The following is a 21,833-nucleotide window of genomic DNA, read 5'->3' on the forward strand; positions in this document are numbered from 1 at the left end:
CCTGCTTATTGACCACGACCCATATTCACAAAGGTTCTCGCGGACAGAGAGTTCCTAATCTAGCATAAAATATTCTTATCTCAGTCTTATCTTAAAAGTGGCTCATGTTACCCTGAGCTACCTTTATAGTTTTGCTGCTATAGGCATAGGCTACTGGAGGACATCAGGGCCTATTTTTCTCACTCTATAGAGTTCTACTGTTCTTCAGTCTTCTAGTTTTGCATTGCATTACATTGAAATGACTGTCGTCATTTCAGCTTTTAACTTTTTGCTCTCTCTCTTTTTTCTTCATAGTAGGTACACCTGGTCTGGCGTTCTGTTAACTGTGACATCATCCAGAGAAGACGGCTCACCCGCTACTACCATCTAATGTAGAACAGATTACTGGATCAATGTGTGCTTCTGTGCTTTTTTGTTTCTCTTGTTGTGTCTCTGTTCTGTCTTCTGTAACCCCAGTCGGTCGAGGCAGATGACCGTTCATACTGAGCCTGGTTCTGCTGGAGGTTTTTCCTTCCTGTTAATGGGGAGTTTTTCTTCCCACTGTTGCTTCATGCTTGCTCAGTATGAGGGATTGCAGCAATGCCATGTACAATGCAGACGACTCTCCCTGTGGCTCTACGCTTCTCCAGGAGTGAATGCTGCTTGTCGGGACTTTGATGCAATCTACTGGTTTCCTTATATAGGACATTTTTGACCAATCAGTATAATATGATTGATTTTGACTTTGTAGTGCCTTGATATGACATGCTTCATGAATTGGCACTATATAAATAAAATTGAATAAAATTGAATTGAATTACTGATTTTCAATCCTGTAGTCAAAAATTCAATAGAAACTCACATTCTGGCATAATTCGCGTTTTCTCTTTTTTTCCTTATTTGCAATTTTTGTTAAATTGCTCAAAATTCACAGAACAATTGGATAGAAATATAGAAAATAAGTATTTTTCTCTGCTTTTTCGCAACAGCTTGGAAAGTGAGAAGAGCAACGTGCAGCAATTAAAAGACGGAGAGGAGATGGCAACACACCAGCAAACGTCTAGATGACCATTCAGGTGATAGATGCTGAGATCATCATGTACTGTACAGAAAATACATTCTCACCTCTTTTACATCTTCCCTCTCGCATGCATATAATTGTATTATTTGTAGGGCTGGGCAACGATTAAAATATTTAATCGCGATTAATCGCCCTGATTAATCGCCCTGATTAATTGCGATTAATCGCGATTAATCGCATTGTATTTACAAACTCCAAGAATGAATTCAAAAGTAGTGTAAAGAGCACTTTTATTTTAATGTTCTGCTGCCATATGAACAAAAGTGTTGTAACATTTGTAGCACTTATCAGTAACACATATTTAGTGTAAAGCTCAACTTAAACATGTAAAACAAAAAATAGCAATAATAATAAATTAAAGCTTATTGCCACTGACAGGGAATTCTCTTTATGGGGAAAAAATCTACCAAAAACAGGCAATTTCTGAGGTAACAGCAGGGAGCAGCATTACCATTTTAATGTTCAATACCAAAGTTTAACTTGGCAGTGGTTACAACTAACTTGTTTCTGTCATATTCCATGCTGGAAGAACTTTAAACTGAAATGCTTGCTAACTCGATATGCTTGCGTTGCTTGCGTTTATTTGACGTTGACACGCGTTTTTTTGTTGTTGCTTTCTGGCGTGCATATAGAGAATGGCAGGGGAAAAACACATGGATACTTTGAAACGAGAAGCGACTTCACCGACCGCGTCGATGCAGACCCCCCGCTCCGCTCCGCACAAAACTTGTTCCGTTCGCCAACTCACCGCCTCGCCTAAGCAAATTCCTGCGGGAAACACCGCCTTCCGCATGTCGGCTTTGTTTTTTTCCGGCCAGCACATTTCTTCCTCTGAATCCGAGGCTTGGCTGACAGCGAGGTTATTGGCGCATTATCGCCACCTACTGTTCTGATTCAAACCCCTACACCGCAGCAACAGACCTTCACAAAATAAAAGCATGTGAGCAACATGCGTTAATGCGCGTTAAAGAAAATATTGCCGTTAATAGTCTAATGAGTTAATGCGAAATTAACGCGTTTACTTGCCCAGCCCTAATTATTTGTTGTCTAGAGTCTGTATTTATGTACATATTTTTATGCAACTTTTTCTGGTTTGTTTAGAACCCTTTTATTGAGAGCATTTTACAGTCTGTAAATAATATTGAAATTCCTCTGTACAAGATTGTTTGTTAATTTTTTCACTTTTTTTCATGATCCAATATTGTTCCTATGATTTATTTATCCTCAATAAAATTATGTTACTAGAGGCATACTTTAACTCGTCCTCCCACTGAACTAATTTCTCCTTATGAGGATGACAAAGTTTATCTTATCTACATGTTAATAATTGTGTGATTATAAAGGAAGTCTACGTGCTCATTTTTTCCACTCTTTAGGTGGCGGATAAAACAGGTCTCTCTCTTTCCACCATCTTCTCAGCCGAAGTCACTCCTATGAACAATGAATGAACCATATAATAGTGCAGACAGTGCAATAGAGTTCACAGTGTCCATGTGGTAACTAGTTTTGTATGTACAGGAGTGAAGTATTATTGGGAGCTTGTGGAATGAAGTTGTAGTGGAATCTGGTTGTTCTGCATTTGAAGCTATTGAACGTCTTGCCAGAGGGCGGCAGGGAGAACAGTCTATCGTCGGGATGGGAGGGATCTTTTATGGTTGTCTGAATCCTGGTCAGGAGGGGGAAAACGTGCATCCCTGCCTGGTGCCCCTCTGAAGTCATGACCTCTATCTAATAGAACACCTATTAGATAAACTAGAACAAAATATTTGAGTCAGGTTCATCTTGTGCCTTACTGGAATAACGGTCAAACATTTCCGTGAAAAATATCCCAAACTTTGATGACAGCCTCCTGAGATGACTTGAAACTATTATAGATGCAAAGGGTGTGGCATCTCCATAATAAAGGGTGTACATTACAAATCAGATGTGATTAAAGTTTAAAGTTCAGGTGTGTTAGTGATAAGGGATAAGTTATTGGCAAACAGCAAAGTCAGCATATTATGATGACCCAGTAAAATACAAAGACAAAATAAGACAAGAGAAGAGAAGACCTTAGACAGCATTGTAATCAGCAGTTGTTTCCTGGTCTGATTGTTGTTGCAGAAGCTGCTGCCAGGAAAACGGAGGAAGTAATAAGGTTATTGGCAAAAGCTGATAACTTATGGTAAAACGATTTATGATCATACATAAAAGTTGAGATGTGCTAGAATTGACAACAACAGTTCTCTAGGAGTCTGAGAAGTGAGTTTCAGTTATTTTCTATAAGACGTGCCTTAGGAAAGAGGTAAGTCTTCACACTTTTATTTACTACATATTAGGCTTGTTGACCTATTATAGAATAAATTGTGTATTATGTTCATCTAAATAGTTAAGTAGTTAACATTATTGGTAGTGGTTTCACAAACTTTAAATAATTCTTCTTTGCAGAGATGCTCAGCCATTCACTTTTGTTTTTGGGGATTTTTGTGATCTTGGGGCATGGATTCCTTGCTGATGTCCTTCCACAAGCAGGTAAAACACAACTAATACGTATAAAATATTTCCTCAAAGATGTATTTCTTAACATCTTTTGAAATCTGACTGTAATTTTAGAAAACAATGGCACTGACTTTGCAGAAGTTATTTTGGAAGACAGTGAGAACCTCACCAGTACAAACTTTGAACTGTTGCGGAGAAAGAGCGACAGATTCAAGTACGTTGCCCGGAGCTGTAAAGAAATCCTGGATATTTATGGGGAACGAGAAGGTAGGCATGCTTGCCCAGTTGAGATTTTTCTCAGTACAGCGCTTTAAACAAACAGATATTTTCTGATGCATTGGTAAGAATAAATTGCTTAGTTACTTCAAGATTTAGTCACTCCTGGGGCATATTTAGAGCTTAATACCACAGTCAGCCATGAGAAAATCTAATTGATTATTTCTCACTGGTTCTAATTTTGCACAACATCTCCAGATGGAATATATTACTTGACTACAACTAATGGGATGAAGTATCAGACTTTCTGCGACATGACCACTGCTGGAGGCGGCTGGACTCTGGTGGCCAGTGTCCATGAAAACAGCATTTATGGCAGATGCACTGTGGGGGATCGCTGGTCCAGTCAGCAGGGTAACAATCCAAATCTGCCGGGTGGAGATGGAAACTGGTCCAACAGGAACACCTTTGGTGTAGTAGAGAGCGCTACGTCTGATGATTACAAGGTAGGCAGGATCATAAAGCAGGTTGACTATACTAAACATTATCTCTCCTGTCAGCCCTGTCTGCTTGGTGTGGACTTTAGCAGTGAATTCATATTTTTTCTCTCTGATATGTCTTAAAGTCCCTTGCACTAATTGAACACCTAAACCATTAAACATCACCCAACTAGCTTTGAAAGAATTGAACATGATTAAGCTGAAATTTGACATTCATCCAAGTGTTGACTTGGGTTTGTTGGTCAGCATTTATAGTGCTGGGCTCTATAATCATACTTAAAGTACAAAATTATATGTATTTTATTGTGATATTATGTGATATATGAACACAAAGGAGTGCATAGCTTTGAACTGGAAGGAAACATTTTTTTTTTTGGAAAATGTGTGGTATATTCAGTCTCCCTGACTCATATATTTTTGCAATAATATCTCTGAAGAATCTCTATTACTATTTCTATCACCCATTTCAACTATTTATATGGAGAGTATCTCTGAATAAGCTATTTTCAAATCTCCTATCTAACTAATGAGCATGCATGGATCCTCACACCATGATACCGCCACCACCATGTCTAGCTGTATGGATTGCAGTTTTCTGCCTTACATAGAATTGCAAGTAGGACAAAAGTAACATTTTGGTCTCACCTTAAAAGAGTACCTTCTTTATCCTGTTTGCAATGTCCCCTATATGGCTTGTGAAAAAACTGCAAATAGAACATGTCAAGGCTTTCTTTCAATGGTGTCTTCCTTGAGTCCATAAAGGTCAGATTTGTGACAAGGGACAACTATTAGTGCTGCTGTCAACACATATTCACCCCGGCCCGTGAATCCCTGCAGCTCCTCCAGAGTTACCATGGGCCTTTGTTCACTAATGCTTTCTAACAACCTTCTAAGACATTTATAGAACAGGTGGATAGATGCTAAGGTAACATGACAAGCAGGTGGATGTTATTTACCAATGAGTCCAATTTGGTTTTATTTTGGTGTACCAGAGTAAAGGAGGGTGAATAAATGCCACACATTTCAGATATTTATTTGTAAATTCTAAGCAAAGTTGTTCATTGTTGTTACTTCTAATTCACAACAATGTAGTCATTTATGTTGGTCTAACAAATTAAATAACCTAAATCATGATTCTAAGTGCAGTTTGTGTTTCCAGAATCCAGGTTACTATGACATTGTTGCTAAAGATATGTCTGTGTGGCACGTTCCCAACAACTTCCCGATGGAGCACTGGAACCTGGCAGCCATTCTCCGCTACCACACGGACAACAGCTTCCTTCGTCTTTATGGGGGAAACCTCTTCAGCCTGTTTAAAGTAAGGAAGAACAGCTGAAACAGAAATGAAATGTTTCCGATGTTAAACGGAAAGACATTATTGCAAGAATCCTTACACAAACCTGTAGGTCTACACTAATTATTTTTTTTTTTACTTTCTTGCAGCAATTTCCAGTAAGGTACAGCGTTGGCTCATGCTCCGATAGAGGACCTGCAGTTCCCATTGTGTATGACCATGGAGACAGGGAGTCCACCCGTAATTTATATGGACCAAGATCAAGAAGTAAGTAGAACAAAATCCATTGTTTTTGCTCTTTATTGTACCCTTTGTTGTAATTGAACAAACATACATTAATTGTTTTATTTTCTTCTTTTCTGCAAAAAAGATGAGTTTGATCCAGGCTTCATCTCATTCAGAGCCATAAATAATGAACGAGCAGCCATGGCTATCTGCTCTGGTGTCAAACCCAGAGGGTGCAACACAGAACATGTGAGTATGGATTGTTTTCTGCCTGAGTTTATTTATCAGATGATGCTCGATGTAACAATCCTGTTGTTTGTTTGTCCAGTATTGTATAGGAGGAGCAGGATATTTCCTCAAGGACCAGTGTGGAGATTTCCCATCATTTGACGCTGACAGGCTGGGAGGAGACCAAGGTTGGAGCGCCTCCAAGGAGATGACTGAGTCTGCTGTCCTGCTGTTTTACCGCTGAAGGGGCTCTATACTGTTGGATAAATGTATTTAAATAACTCCACAGTAGATGGCACTATGCTACCATGTATAAACAACACTAACTGGAAGTTAGAGCTGATTTAAACAGGAAGTGATGAAAATTAGGGAGACAACAGAGTATTAGAGACTCATAAGTAAAGACTGACATCAGTCATAAAAATGTAAAACTTAATATATGAGCTCAGAGACGTGATTTTCTTTAACAAAGAGAGTACTCATAATTACAGGAATTAAACAGATTCATATAAGTGGCTCTATTTGTTTTTTTTTTTAAATGTCTGATTGTCTGATTGTATTTTTAGATAATTACGTTCAGCAACAAGGCATGTTTCTCAGAGGTTGCTCATTTTCATGCAAAAACAACACAACACAACAGAGAGGCTTTTCAGTGAACGAACATGTAAAAGTAATAAGAGCCAAATGGGTTTTCAGAAAACAGATGGGTACTGCAGATTCCTTAACATAACTGAGTTTGTAAAGATCAAATTTTAAATTACTGAGCAACTTTTCATCTACGGTTGCACTGTTCCTATGTTTCAAATGGTTTGCATGTTCAGAAAAATGTTTCTTGTTATAGTCTTTTACACATCTTTTCCCACATTTTTGTCACCCTTGGTAAAGATGTATAAAAGCCTTACAATGATTTCAGCTTTTATTGCCGTAGCACAATTACACAGTACGGATGGTTAAAAAGTCTAATCTTAACAAGCTGGTCCTGGACAACAACCTGGACCTCACTGAGGAGCTGGGAGAGAGGAAGATGCTAGCAAAACTGACATCCATCATGGGCAGCATCTCTCACCTCCTCCATAGTACTGTGAGAGCTCAGAGCAGCTTTTTTAGCAGCAGGCTGCAGCACCCACAATGTAAGAACGAGGGCATCTTGAGATCCTTCATCCCCTTTGCCATTAGACTCTTCAATAATCATGTGCAATAAATCCCATGTGCTTTATAGGTCACAACACGAAAGTAGTATAATACTGTCCACACTGCAATTTCGTTTGTGTAATGGCGTTTCACTGAACCTAAATTCAATATAAGTTTCAAGCAATATCTGGTTCTTTCTCTTTATGTGATTTCCGCAGACAATAATGTGGTTTCATTTGTATAAATGTATACATTGTTGGACATATCTCTGTGAATTTAAAATTTCTAATCTCGGTTTTATTATTCCATTACTAAGGGTATTTTATTCCTATAGATTTGTTTATATTTTCCCATCCATTCACCCATTTTATATACCCACTTATCGGGGTTGCGGGGGTCATCTTTTATGGCTGTAGGAGGAGAACAAATGCATGCACAGGGAGAACATATTTTTCATATGTTTTATATTCACTGGGGTGCTTCTGCTGTAACAGGTGAGTTTCCCCATTGTGGGATTTACAGAGGCCAATGGATTTTAAGTAAAATTATTTAATGTGACAAAGACCTCAGCAGAGCGGAATAATTGTTTAAAGGATTTTCTAATCCTCAAGAAATGTACTTAAATTAAAGGCTGGATTTCAGTGTCAGGTCATTCTACAACAATAAATGATTGATTCATTTGAAGGCTATTTTACACATCTTTACAAGGGATGCTGTGGAGGATCTCTCCAAAAATCGATTCAATGAAAGTCAACATGTTGTGCTTTATGGTTGCAATTCAGATTGGCGGACATAAAAGTCTGAAACTAACATTGGTATTGAGGGCAAACATTGCATTAGTGGAATCAGTTCATTGGGTACACAGAATCACAAGATCTCCACATCACAAAATGTCTATTTCTTCCTGTTATACTGATATTTGAGCAGGTTCTGAAAAACTATGTCACCTGCTCCTATGCAGTGCTTTGGGGAGTTTTAAATGCAAATACAAAACTTTTGTGGAAAAGACTGAATTAAATACAAATTCTTACTAGAGGTGCTCCAAAGAGGGATTTTAGTCCCTTATACCAATCCGAGCCAAAAAAAAAAAAAAAAAGTATATTTGCTAATATAAAGTCTCATTTTGATACTTCATTGTACATGGCATTGATGTCTCTCTGTTCATATGAGAATCTACACTCATTACATAGCTGGGCAACAATGTTCATAAGTGATCAAACTTTCTAAAGAGAAGATGTTTAGCATTAATGAAAACATTCTTATTAATTTCTAGAGCTGCATCATCCAAAGCATTCTGACCACCTTCATCAATGCATTGTATTGTTTGACAACAAACATCCGCAGTGGTTTGGATGAAAGAGCAACTTGTCAAAGCAGCCCCTACATCGCTGTAGGATGTCCATGCATGGAGAATACATTGTAGAACCAGCCTCACTATCTGTGAACACGTTAATGTCCACCTCTCTGTTGCTCAGGTGGAGATGCAGACGTCTGAAGTGTAAAAGATTGCTACTTAACAGCTTCTCTCCTGAAGAAGTGTGGAGGATTAACTCCTCCAAACACTCAGGTCAAAACCTAGAACTGGACAATCAAAATTAGACATGTAAACTTTACACAATAGTCAGATTCCTGATAGACATTTTTATATATCTAAATGTTTTTTTTTTGTTTTTTTTGCATTCTGTCGTAACAAATTTTCTTAGTCATAGCAAACAACCTATGGAACAAACTGTTACCCTCCTTTAAACGTAGCGCTTTGTTTGAAAAGCCATAAACTGTACTGAAAATTATGCTTTTAGCAGTGCCAGTGAAACTAATCATTAGGGAAAAAAGCCTTGATTGGGAGACTGAGCTGACACGTGAGATCTCATCTAATAGACTAACTTTGCAACGTGTTGGAACAAGCAGTGAACATCCTGGAGGTGCAGCTGGCAGCTCTGCCACAACAATAAGCTGCTACATCAACATGGATGAAAGTCTGACCCCTTGTTAAACCTGTAGCACAAATCTTTGGGGAGGGTCTGAAAGTAAATGGGTGTCCAACCTAGAACTAGCACAATGTAACTAATAAAGTGGCCAGTGAGTGTAAATAAATGTGCTCTGGTGTTATGAACAATAGTTAGCATCCAATGAACCTTAAAATTAAATTTTCTGGGATTTTATGTAGCAGATCAACACAAAGTAGTGCATCACTGTGTAGCTGTTTAACCCATTGCCTAGATATGGAAGGAGTATGGCTTTAATTACAAACCTACCGACACATGACAGTCAATCTAAACTGATAGTGTTGCAAGGGGAATATTAATCAAAACATCTGAACGTTATGGCCAGAAAAGAGACACTAGTCATTCACTAAACAGATCTGGCATTTATGGAAGAAGAAAGCCTTTGCTGAGGAAGGCCATGAGACATATTTACAATTTGCCACATACCATCTCAGGGAGACAACAAATAAATAGGATTTTTTTTTTAAATGTGTCCAAAATTCAACATTTCGACCTAAATGTACCCCAGGTGAGGCGTAAAACCAACAACCCCTATCACTCTGAACAGAAAATCCTTAAAATACATGATAGTGGTGGCAGCATCAGCATCATCGTCCTGTGAGAGTCAAAGCATATTCAAATAATCAGAATGGTAAGGACCTAAATTCAAACGAGAAACTGTAACAAGACAAGAAAACTGCTATTCACAATACTCTCCTCTCACGCTGGCGGAGGTTGAGCAAACCTCAACCTCCGCCAGAACAACGTGTACAACTTTGCAGAGACATAGACCAAAAAAAATCTTGTTTCCATTTTCCAGTTATGTGCTACTTACGCTTATCCATCACATAAAATTACAATAAAATACATTTAAGGTTGTGCTTGCAATGTAACAGAAAACGTGGAAAGATTAAACAATTATTCAATGTTTGGCAAGGCACTTTCGACTTGCAAGGGATTAAGGACAGGCAGACAGGGTAAAATGTTTTAATGTTACAAAAGAAAATATTTAACAGGAGATGAAACGCAGTACAGTGAGAATCAAATCAAATACAACAAATCGTATCAGGGTTCTAATTTGTAATAATTGTCTTCGGTGGGCCATAGGGATGATCTCTGACGTAAACCTTCAAATGTAAATAATAAAAAAAAGGGGGAAAAGATGAGAAGAGTGAGGTAAATATTGTGTTTAATGAACAAACATCAGTCAGAAAACTGACATTAGTCTTGGGATGGAGAAAGAGTGGGAGGATATAAAGCACAATGCACATGTGTAGAGGTGGCGATGGAGGAGGGAGGGGGGTCATATTCATCTGTTACACAAGGCAGCCCCAAACAGGAAGGAGCAGGAAGCTCTATAGAACATACAGATCAGGATCCAAGTCTACGGTACAAAAAACTTAGCAGCAACATGTTAACATCTGAGACCAAAGGGGCTAACAAAGTAGTTTCATTTAGAAAAAAGTCACAGTATTCTTTAAATTTGTTAAAAAGGTAAAAAGAGTTCTCTATGCATCCGCTAGGGTCAATGCTACTCACAAACTCTGTGTGTGGAGTACATAGGTAGGGAAATCTATACATTTATACTCTAATATAAAGAACCTTCTGGTCATGGCACAGTACAAACTCTCAGGAAACGCGACAAAAATATACAATGTCTTCACGTCACATTTGCAGATTAAAATGTAACTAAGGTCTCTGGCAAGCACAAAAGTTTCAGTGATCAAAAAACAAAACAAAACTTTTCTTACACCAAAAATAAAGGACACCATTTTGTTAGTTCAGCTATCTTGACAGAGTATGTCTTTTTTAATACAAAAATAAGGACAAATATAAATTAATATATATTAAAAGACTCAGGCTGATACATGGGGAATCTAGTGAATAAGTACAGGTATTTATGATACAATAAATACTTGTCATTCATGACCAGGGGGGGTGGGGGGTACACAAACAGAGAGTGGTGTGGTTAACCAGTTTTTTTTTTCAGCAGGTGTACGTGTGTGTTGTTCAGTAGCTGTAAAAAGAAGCACAAGAGGGAGTGCCGCTGTGTGTACGGTCATGCACACAGTCAGAGGACTCAGGAGGCCGGCTGAAAGAGTCCGTGGTGGTTTCTGCATTGTGTGTGTGTTTGGGGGGGAGAGGGGGGTAATCGCTGCCCACGCTGTGCAATGCTTTAAGGACGCTCCTCCTGGTGGTGAGTCTGTAGTACTACCAATTACAGTTGCTCCTAAAGACGCACAACTTGGAGACAGGGCGCAGGACGTCTACTGGGAAGTGGTGAGCTGCAGGTGAGTCGCCGGTTCTCCGGGGAACAGAGACAACGCTGCACACCATTGCCGTTATCACAGCCAACAAAAAGAAGTAGATGAAGAACAAAGTTTTTTTTTTTCTTTTTTGTCTTTTTCCCCACTTCATAATAAAAATAAGTCTGCTTTTGTACTATAATACAATTCAAAATCCCCACCGAGGAAGCATCGGTCATCAGTCCAGCACTGACAAGAAAAGTAGATATTATTTAGTTGTTTCGCTTGTGTTTTTTTCTTTTTTTACTTTTTTTGGAGGGGGGTGGGGGGAGGGGTAAAAAAAACAAAAAAAACAGGGTGCTTGGGAATAATACTCCTGGGGTGTGGAGAGTTTCCTTACAGAGAACAAGAATGGATGAGCGATCAGGTAAGGGTGGCAGGAACTCTATAAAAAAAACAAAAAACAAAAAAAAACAAAACCCTTCTCTTTTGTTTTACGAAGAACACTTTGTACAGCCGCACTTGACAACCTTTTCCACTTCCTGGACAAAAGAAGACCCATCCGTGCACTGAAAGGTGTATTTCCTGCGTTTGCTGCGGAGGGGGGTGCAGCAGGTACCCTGTCCTTCTGCTCCCCCCGGGCAGCTGCCCCGACACTCTAGACGGGAGACCTTCTCCTGGGTTTGGCACGCCGCGTAGCCTTGCTGCCTCTGGTAGACATCTCTGACCCGTTCCCCTCGGCAGGCCACCTCTGCAACAAAACAAGGCATTAACGACCCACCGTATCCTAACGAAGCATGCTTATACTTTGTGCTGTTGCTATAGCAGAGTCAAATCAGTGTACTCTTTTAATCCAGCAGCTCATATGTCGCGTCATGCTGTATCGGTTTGAGCTGATTTTCATTGCAATGTTAAAACCACTAGGCAGCATCTCAAAAGGGGTGAAGTAAAGACAAATAGCAAAAGTGAGTGTTTATGATGAACAAAGCATGCAAAAGGTTCAAAATATGTTGAAAAACCCAGAATAGTAAAGTTGACAACAGCGGATGTAAAACATAATGTAGAATTTGGTCAGACAAAGATTTTCCACATACACTATATTGGCAAATGTATGAGGCTGCATCTATTATGAACATCCCGTTCTTAACACCATAGCTCTATATCGTTGAAGTTGGCCCATGCTTTGCAGCTTTAATATCTTCAAATCTTCTGGAAAGGGATTTCCGCAAGGTTCAGTGGTGTTTTATGGGAATAATTCACAATCCTTCCAGGGCAGCAATTGTGAGGTCAGACACCGAAGCTAGATTAGAAAACCTGGCTCATACTCTGTCGTATATGCATATGCATTTTGAAAATATGCATATTTGTACGATTCACTGTCTATGCACATTTATCCGTGCGGGTCACAGGGGGCTGGTGCTTATCTAAAGCAGTCATTGGGCAAGAGGTGGGGTACACCTTGGACAGGTCATCAGTCCATCACAGGGCAACACAGAGACACACAGGAGAAACAACCTAAATTAACCTAAATGAAAATAAATTCAAAGTTTTATTTCTAAAAATGTAGATTTGTGATTATCTTACTGCAAATAAGTATGATTTAAAAAAAACAACAGATCTTTACCTGAGATACCAAACTGTGATGGGCAATGCGGAATATACGTTGGGTGAATGTACAAAAAGCAGGCTTGGTGGGTAGAGGGCTGTTGGGTTGCATTGCATTGAAAACCCGAGTATACCAAGGAATTAAAAATTAAAAGATTCGGTTTATATGTCATCAGGTCGTCTCACCTGAGTAGCCCCTCGTGTTGGATTAAGAGGAAGCTCAGGAGATGCTATTTTAGAAAGGTGGAAGGATTAGAAGCGTTAGTACAGAGACAAGAAACAATGTTAGACACAAATGAAGAGATTTGTTAGACTTAATTTGAAGAGGTTTAGTTAAAAGAAATGCTTTCAAATAAAATGGTTTCAATCGTATTAGAGTGTTATTTGCAAAACAATCTCTGATTTCTATCCATGCAGATACCTATCATTCATAAATATATGTCAGTCATATATTTATACTAATTCTAAACATAATTTTACTGACCTCTGTCACATGCTTCCCCTGTGTATCCGCTGCTGCACTCGCAATATGCTTTACCCAGGCCCGACACTCGACATCGGCCATGTTTGCAACGGGAGATGCTGCAGGGGTTGGCTGCATCCAGGCTCTGTACTTCACATAGAACACCAACAAAAGCAGGCTGGCAGATACAGGAGTATGAGTAGGAATTGATTGGAACGCAGGTACCATGAACACACCTGTATGTTGGAAGAGGGAGGGACAGTACAGGGGGTACGATTGAGAATAGATACATTAGGCCAGTGTTCTTTCAGTTTGCTTTAAAACCTAAATGCCACTCACTTATTGCCGTCACAGGGATCGCTGACTTGCTGGTCGCACAGAGCCCCCGTCCACCCGGGATGGCAGGTACAAGTGAATCCTTGGTGACCCGTTGGGTGGCAGTCCCCTTGGATGCAGGTGTCTCTCTGGCATGGCTGGCAGCCTGGCTCCACCCCATTTCCCAGCCATTGCCTGTTGCTCCGCAAAGTCCCTGAACCTGGAGAGCCTTGGTCCTGCCCTGCTCCCAAGTCCTGGAGCTTTCCGTTGATGTACAGATTGCGGAGGCATCCGTGGAAGCTGGTGCCGTTGCGGCCTCCTGAGCTGAGCTGCAGGGCAGAAAGGCCACCAGTGGAGGATGCCTGTTCTGGCATTCCTGCACAAAGAATAGCCAAGATGAAATGGTGGATCTTAAGAGCTAATTTATAAATACTCAGAGTGTAGCTTTCAAGTTTGATTCAACAATGTGTTCCACACAATACTACGTCGTTCACAAACACCAAATATGCATTTCTAAAGCTCTCATAGCAGACAACCTCCTATCCACGACTACACCCGCAGATCCTGTCCATGAACACCACAAACAGGATAAGTGACAAGGGGCAGCCCTGGCGCACTGGGAACCGGCCTGGCTTTGTGCCTGGAATGCAGACACAGCTCTGGTGTTGAGCATATAAGGATTGGATAGCCTTTAAAAGTCACCCAGATACCCCATACTCCCACAGCACCCCCTCAAAACAAGTCAGGGGACACCCAACGATGGTCTCAGTCTGGGACGCAATTCCATTCCCAAACCATACATAGCTTGGGATGGTCCCCGTTTCCCTCTTTTAAGTTGTCGAACGGGTTTTTAGAACCTCCTTGAGGCCAACCAAAGTCTCTCTCCATGGTCTCTTCAAATTTCTCCAATGCCCAAGTTTGATCTTTCAGTACTACAGAAGCTTCAGTCCTTCTGACTGCCCAACACCTGTCAGCTGTTTCATGTTTCTCCAAAGACAACCAAAGGCCTTCTTCATCAATTTGACGGCTTCCATCACAACTGGTGTCCATCAGCGGGTCCTTGGGTTGCCACAGGTGGGCACAATCTAAACCTCACCAATGGAGTACCACATATTCCTGGACAATAACGCGTATACCATAAAATGGTGTGTACATAGAATAATTTGTAGTTCATCGTTTTGGGGTTACTCTGGTTAGGACAGTGAAGCCTCTGACAGTATTTTATTTGGGCCCAATTTTGTTCTTTTTGATTTTTAAAATCAATTGGAACAAAGCCAAACAAAGTACCTGGGGTTGTTATCATCATTGGTTATGGTTATTTATGGCCAAGCTAAGGATCTTGTAAAGTTATTGTGGACCAGTGACACCTACTGACACACCCACACACATAGACACAGTGTGAGTCCTTACCTCCCAGGTAAAGTGGAGAATCTATGTTGAGTGTGGACTGTTTGCTGATGGAGCTGATGGATTTGGGTGGTCCACCATCAATGGACAGAGATAGAGTCTGGTCAGCTGCTACTAGCTCCACAGAATGGAAACTACCATCGTTTACCGTCTCCACGCTGAAAAGGAGAGAGACAGGAGGCAGAAACTGAAGCAAGATCTTTTATGTGAAACTATCTCTGAAAAAGGTGCTAGAAACGTTCTTTAGCAAAAACCTGTATATTGCAGAAGGCGGGTAGGATCCGGTGTCGTAGCTGACCCTAAGACGGCCCCTGTACAGCTCCATGGCGATATGATCATTGTCGCCCTTGTACAACAAGACGCCACTGTCCTCGTCCGTAGCGATCTGTAAACACAAGTGATGTGGGGGTCACCAACCTTACTTGCAGCAGCGAAACATAAAGCCTTGATGTTATTATTTGAAATTACAAATGAGTCACTGGTGGAAAAGCTATTCACACCGCTTGAAGAGCTCCACTTTTTCTCATGTCACAACCACAAATGCCAGTTTATTTAAATTACATTTTTTATCTGTATTTAGCTCCATCCATTTCCCCATTAACTTTGACCCTCCTTCCTGTTCCTGCTGAAGAAAACCAGCTGCACAGCAGGATGTCAACGCCCCACTTCTAACTGTGCGGATGACTTGTTCAGGGTGGTTCAATGTTATTAGCTTTGCATATATACCAAAGCAACTTCTTCCAAATGGAAAGTGTGCACAGTGTTTTCTATGTTTTTTTTATAACAATAGCTTTCTTCTTGCCACTTTTCCATTGATGCCAGATTTCATGAGTGAACAACTAATTGACAGACACCTGAGCTGTGTTGAAGGCTGATGTTGAAAGCTTGGGATATTGTCTTATAAACTATCGCCTGTTTTAAACTGAACAACTTTATCCACGAAGTAAAGAAGTGCATTGCATTGCAGTAATAAGAGCTGATAAATGAAAACCATACTTTTCACATTTTCCTATTGTTTAGACTTCACAGCCATTAACTGCGTTGTATTGGTCCATCTCATAACATCGCACATATACTTAGTTTGTGGTTGTAATGTGACATAAAGTGAACATGTTAAAGTAATATGAATACTTTTGCAAGACACTGTAGGAGTCTGTTTATACAGGAGCATTGTTAAGAAATTGTGTGCATTGTACTGCCATTAAATAGTTCTTAGGTTATTGCAAAATTTCTTTCATTTTTCACTTGTATCTTTCAATGCAAACATTAGGAAAACCCCAAAACTGATGATTCAAACAATGGAGACCAAAATACCCACAAAGTTCTGCAAAAGTCCAGCTTTTTTTTAAAAGTGTGAAACCACATTCAGCTGCTTTGTCATGCTTTGCCTGCCTTTGAGAATGCAAGTAAACCAATCTGGCAAACTTCACAAAGTTACGCAAAGCTGCAGAATAAACCGTTAAATTCACACTATTGTGTATTGTAGAACATATTGAATAATATTATACATTTCTTTAGCCTTTAAGCCTTTTTTACTAAAACACAAGCTTCTATTCTTCTTCTGAACTTCAATGTCTTTCCTAAGACTAAATTTGATCAGGATTTATAGGTTCAAAAAGTGCATTTTTAGATGCCTCACTAAAACATGTGTTTGGAGTGATGGTATAGATCTATAAATACAAAATAAAAGAATGAAATTAAAAGAGTAGACTGTACCTGTAGGCTGATGTTGGTCTGTGGAGAGAGGAGGTTGGAGGGAAGCTGCAGGTAGGACTCCCGGTTGACAAAGTTTACACTCGAGAGTGTTTCACAATGCTCCCCCTCATAGCCATGGAGGCACTGGCAGCGGGGGTCTGTTCCCACAACAACGCACTGAGCTCCATTTAGGCAGTCGTGGTTGTCACAGGGACTGGTCCGAGGGAGGACCATTGGGGGAGTGAACTCGCAGAAGAGCCCGCTACAACATGCATATTGAGATACAAATGAAAGAAAGGATAAGTGACCGGACATATGTATGGTTCTGTGTAAACAGTAGCCGTATTCACAAAACACAAAAAAAGGACCAAAGTGGCGATAGGCCCGCCTCTGGTACTCCTCTGCCTCGCCAAGCAAGGTGACCACAGGGCTAATTCTAAAGGAGGGTCTGGTTCTGCGGGTCGAAGGAGTGATATAGTGAAGACGTACGGTTTGTGTGACCAGCCAGCAGCAGGATTTACATGCATAAACAGGATTCAGAAATTATCTCTCGTGAGAAGATTAGGAAGATGGAACATTTAGCTTAAATTCGAATGACTTGCTCGCACAACAACAGGACTCACCACACTAAGTTTGTCTCCCAATAATCGTTTGAAAAGAATAATCTGGGGAGACTTCTGAAGCAAATAGAGTGTTGGGAGTGTTGGCCTAGTGGTAAGAGCAGTGTGCTTGCACTCAGAGAAGGATGCAAGTACCTGGTTCGAGCCCCGGTCCCTGCACCCTGTGTCCCTGAGCAAGACCCTTAACCCCAAATTGCTCCCTGGGCGCCGCACATGGCAGCCCACTGCTCCCCAAGGGTGATGGGTTAAAAGCAGAGAACAAATTTTATTGTAATGTATGTTTCAATGACAATAAAGATGATATTACTATTACTATTATTACTAGATTGTATGCACAGAGATGACGTCAATGCTGCACAACAACGCCACTAGCCTTCCTGCGCTGCCGGCTGTATCTTTGAAAAGCTCACAGCGGTTGCTGTCTCCACTTGTGATCTATGCATGGCTCAGAGGCGAACCCAGACATTGTGTATTGGTTTTTGTCAATGTGTGAAATATATTGACAAAAACCAATAATGACAACATCAATAATTTTATGAATAAATTCTTTGCACATTTATAAAATAGCATGTAATATGTGTATCAAACGTACAGCACATCACAAAGTGCCCATTGCATTGAGATTTTAGGTGAAGGTAAGATGTTATTAGAGGCTCTCAAGAAGGGATGGAAGTGAGGAGGTCTGCCTTTAGACACATCCACCCAGTACAAGAGTCAACAAAAATCTACTGCTTCATGTTAGTTCCGATAATTTGAATGAGTTGTCCTTGCTGGGACGTGTCCCTCACCTGTATCCCTCCGGACAGATGCAGGTGTATCCGTTCAAGGCATCAATGCAATGACCTCCGTTCTGACACTTGTTGTCTTCACAGTCGTCATAGTCCAGCTCACAATGCTCACCCACATAGCCCGGAGTGCACTCACACCTAAAGCATGTGAATAGATTTCAGATCAAGTCCCTTCACAGCCAAAACAGCAGAAAATGAGCAAGCTATATTTCAGCTTTCTGCCTGAACGCATCATTCAGTCACTCGGCGTCTGACCACTCACACGCCGGCGTTGCTCATCTCTGCAGGGGAAACCTAACAAGTCATTCAGCTCACAGTGGAAGTGTTCAAGGGCTGCAGGACAGAACACTGACTCTGCGTATGTGCATGAGTGGGTGCACGATCCACTCACTTGTATCCCTGAGGGGTCAGAATGCACTTTGAGTCGTGCTGGCACGGGTTCAACTCTGGGGCGCAGAAGTCCAGTTTCTCCTCACACAACTCCCCTAGAAACACACACACACATGCAAACTATAATATGAAGGACATCCATATTGTACAACTTGATGTACTTTGATTGTGTTTATTGCACTCTCTGCACCAGCATTATGTACAACAAGTGTGTGTGTGCGTTGTGTGGGTGTGTGCTCTAATGATTAATGGCTCTCTTGTGGCCAAGACCAACACAGTGGACTGATAAATGATCTCATTGCTGAGAATGTCATTTTCCAGATGATATTTCAGAGTGTGTGCTGATCAGCTGAAGTCAAGAGAATCCCTGATGAGGCCCGGGGGAATAAAACTGACTGTCCTGGCAGAAGAAGGTCTACTCAGGGAATAATTGTGCAGCTCAGTGGGGATCCGTGAGGGTCTAGGTGTGTGCCTTTATGCTTCTCAAGTGTGCAAAAAAAAAAAACACTGTACCTCTTCATAATTCTAACATTTGCAAAGATATACCTTAATAAACGTGGTCGCAGAAATGCAAACTGAAAACTGGGTATACATACTGCATAAATATTGACTGCGTTTTCTTTTCATTTGAATATGCACTGCTCAGCCAGAACACGCTTTACTTTGGCAGAGGCGCTGACAAAATCCCCTCGGGTCCACAGAGATAGTATGGGAACATGAATCAAGTCCTTTCTGCAGATGCTCGATCAGACTTTTATCTGCACGTCAGGATGTTAGATCAACAGCTTGGATATTTTCCTACTTGTCTCTGTCAGAGTAACAGCCTCTCAAATCCCCCGGACTCAACACATGCCTGGTAGTAATCAGTGTTTTTCAGTTCAGTTGTCAGAGGTTTGATTTGTTGCAGCTGATCAGACTACAGAGTCTTCCAAAAATACCCTCTGAACTTTTTCACATTATGCCATGTTCCAACCACAAACTTTAATGTGTTTTATAAAGGCTTTATGTGAAAGACAAAACACAAAGAAGCACATAATTGTGAAGGAGGAATGGCAGGGATAACATTTTGGAGAAGTTATAGGGTTATCAGACAATAGTTCCACGTTGAACATCCCTTATCTTTCAAGGTATAACAAGTATGGCAAAACTGCAGACGTTTAAAGACGTGTCCGTCCATCTAAACTGACAGGGGGCACGAGGAGATCTATATTCAAACATTTATAGGAAGGCTATGAGAAACCCAGAAGAAGAAGGCGAAAATCATTGTAGGAGATGAAGTAAAGATGCGGACCAAAATTTTTTCCTATGTACAAATTGGCCTGCATGCATGTTGGGAGAAACCACAGCAAAACATGGCGGCATTATGCTGCCAGGTTGCTTTTCTTTAGAAGAGACAGGGAAGCCGGTCAAAGTTAACGGGAAGTTGGATGGAGCGGACGCTACAGCAGTCTAGGAGCAAAATGTCTCGCAAAGGTTTGAGACTGGGGTGGAGGTCCCTTCTGTTCAGATTTTCATGTTTGAAAAAAATTGGAAAACCAGATATTCTGTTTTTTGTTTTGTTTTTTACCCATTTCACAATTATGCTCTACTTCCTGCTGGTCATTTAAAGCTTAAAAACTTTACACTTTGTGGTTGTAACAGGACAAAGAAAATGGAAAATACATTTTTGAAGCAGTGTGGGTTCTTTTTTCTTGTGCCTGTGTGTCTGACTAAAACACACAAATATCAGATCCAAGGTAGATATTCAGTTTGGAGACCAGCAGACTGTTTTTTTTTTTTTATCAATCCTTCTTTCAATACTAAAAGAAAAAGGAAACAACAAAGACCAAAACCACCAATCAGCCAATTCTGATACAAGTGTCTACTGTTTGCTCCCTAGAAAAAAGGTCTGAAAAGCACAAAAACGCACACATCACAGCAAAGCCAGTCGCAGTCTGTGCCACACACAGTTACTTATGTGCATATGCAACGGTTGTTTTCACAATATCTTTAGATCCATAGCTGAAAATGATCAAAAGTATGACAATGTCTGTTGCTGTTTTTAAACTCACTGAGGTTTTTGCACAATGAAAGTGCGCATTCAGGGGGAGCACCACCTGTGGGCTGAATACAAAAAAACCCTGTGAGACTAAGCACCATATTGTTGATTTAGGTCTTTCAATTAGATGCTTAAATGGGAGATGAATGTAACCTACACTCTCCTTCAACTCTGACAAATCTGCCTTGAGCCCTAATCACATGTAAGCTTTGCTGCCTCCAAGATGGCAGTAAAGCAGATTGCGCAACTCATGTAGCAATCTGTTCTGTCACATTTCTGTGGGCTGTGCACATAAAGCACAAGGGTGTGATTGAAGTCAGGGGTGGCATCAAGGAAACAAGGAAGGAGAGAGGGACAGGAAGGACACAGAGAAGAACAAACTAACCTCTCTCCACCTCATTGGTAGCAGCTGCAACCACAAAAAAAGATGACAGATGAAAGAAAGTAAAGCAAGACAGTAGAAAGAAGACAGCAAACAAACATCCAAAGACAGAGAGAGAACAGCGCCACAAAGGTTAGCAGTCAGAGATGATCAGCAGCACATTGCAAAAGCAGACAAACATGTAGCAACAGACCAGAGTCAAAATGAGAACATTTGGGTTGAGTTCTCGCTGTGTTTGGAATGACTTTCCTATTATTTTGTGGCTTTTATTTATTAAAAAAAATTCTTTATTGGGGTGGGCTGAATATACAATATGCAGCCTCAATGGTTTTAAAAAAAAAATCTAAACTGTGAGCACGAGTTTGACTTTGCTGCAAACATTGTGTAATCCTCTTAATGTATATAATAAAAATATACATACTTTCCTGCTATTATTTATTTGAATAACCCGCAGCAAGTTGCAGAGAAACGCCACAGGTTCTGGAGCAGTTCTACAAAATATGTAATTCTGTCTGGATATTTGACCACTGTTCTTGGCAAAATTCCTGGAGTTCATTTCCTGACATGGAGCTGGCAAAAAGCCTAATCCACAATTTTTCTACAGGGTTGAAGTCGAGGCCACTCCGTGAGCTTAACGTTTGGCTGCTTTATCCATTCTGGAACCATTATCCTGCAAGAACACCCAGTTGTGCTCAAGTTTCAATCATCTATCTGATCATTTGAGGTGAGCATGCAGATATTTGAGGTAGTCCTCCTTCATCTTCATT

The 21,833-nt window shown here is 40.5% G+C and overlaps 2 protein-coding genes across 20 annotated transcripts in view; one reads left to right on the forward strand and one right to left on the reverse strand.

The window, feature by feature from the left end:
- The first annotated feature begins 970 nt into the window (after nucleotides 1-970).
- LOC105928283 (intelectin-like) lies at nucleotides 971-8,728 on the forward strand. Of its 2 annotated transcripts, XM_036136956.1 has the most exons (8): nucleotides 971-1,055; nucleotides 2,437-3,571; nucleotides 3,653-3,805; nucleotides 4,013-4,260; nucleotides 5,414-5,572; nucleotides 5,698-5,815; nucleotides 5,919-6,022; nucleotides 6,102-8,728. In XM_036136956.1, the coding sequence occupies exons 2-8, from the start codon at nucleotides 3,490-3,492 to the stop codon at nucleotides 6,243-6,245; spliced, it is 1,008 nt and encodes a 335-aa protein (XP_035992849.1). In that variant the 5' UTR covers nucleotides 971-1,055; nucleotides 2,437-3,489; the 3' UTR covers nucleotides 6,246-8,728. The 2 variants fall into 2 exon arrangements, with proteins under 2 accessions (XP_035992849.1, XP_035992850.1); XM_036136957.1 differs by lacking the exon at nucleotides 971-1,055 and having other exon boundaries at nucleotides 2,401-3,571.
- Nucleotides 8,729-10,088: 1,360 nt separating this feature from the next.
- Nucleotides 10,089-21,833, reverse strand: part of slit2 (slit homolog 2 (Drosophila)) — a 146,086-nt gene continuing 134,341 nt past the window's right edge. For 12 of the 18 annotated variants that reach the window (XM_036136949.1, XM_036136947.1, XM_036136955.1 and 9 more), the window contains 9 exons: nucleotides 21,070-21,093; nucleotides 18,648-18,741; nucleotides 18,257-18,394; nucleotides 16,870-17,110; nucleotides 15,408-15,538; nucleotides 15,157-15,311; nucleotides 13,771-14,122; nucleotides 13,453-13,667; nucleotides 10,089-12,114 (listed from right to left, as the gene is read on the reverse strand). In XM_036136949.1, the coding sequence (XP_035992842.1) occupies nucleotides 11,858-12,114; nucleotides 13,453-13,667; nucleotides 13,771-14,122; nucleotides 15,157-15,311; nucleotides 15,408-15,538; nucleotides 16,870-17,110; nucleotides 18,257-18,394; nucleotides 18,648-18,741; nucleotides 21,070-21,093 (1,607 nt within the window). In that variant the 3' untranslated portion in view covers nucleotides 10,089-11,857. Of the gene's footprint in view, nucleotides 12,115-13,154; nucleotides 13,199-13,452; nucleotides 13,668-13,770; nucleotides 14,123-15,156; nucleotides 15,312-15,407; nucleotides 15,539-16,869; nucleotides 17,111-18,256; nucleotides 18,395-18,647; nucleotides 18,742-21,069; nucleotides 21,094-21,833 lie in introns of all 18 variants that reach the window. The other 6 variants (XM_036136948.1, XM_036136942.1, XM_036136953.1 and 3 more) reach the window with 2 other exon arrangements.

Source organism: Fundulus heteroclitus, chromosome 5 (genome assembly GCF_011125445.2).
Source record: "Fundulus heteroclitus isolate FHET01 chromosome 5, MU-UCD_Fhet_4.1, whole genome shotgun sequence".
NCBI lineage: Eukaryota > Metazoa > Chordata > Actinopteri > Cyprinodontiformes > Fundulidae > Fundulus > Fundulus heteroclitus.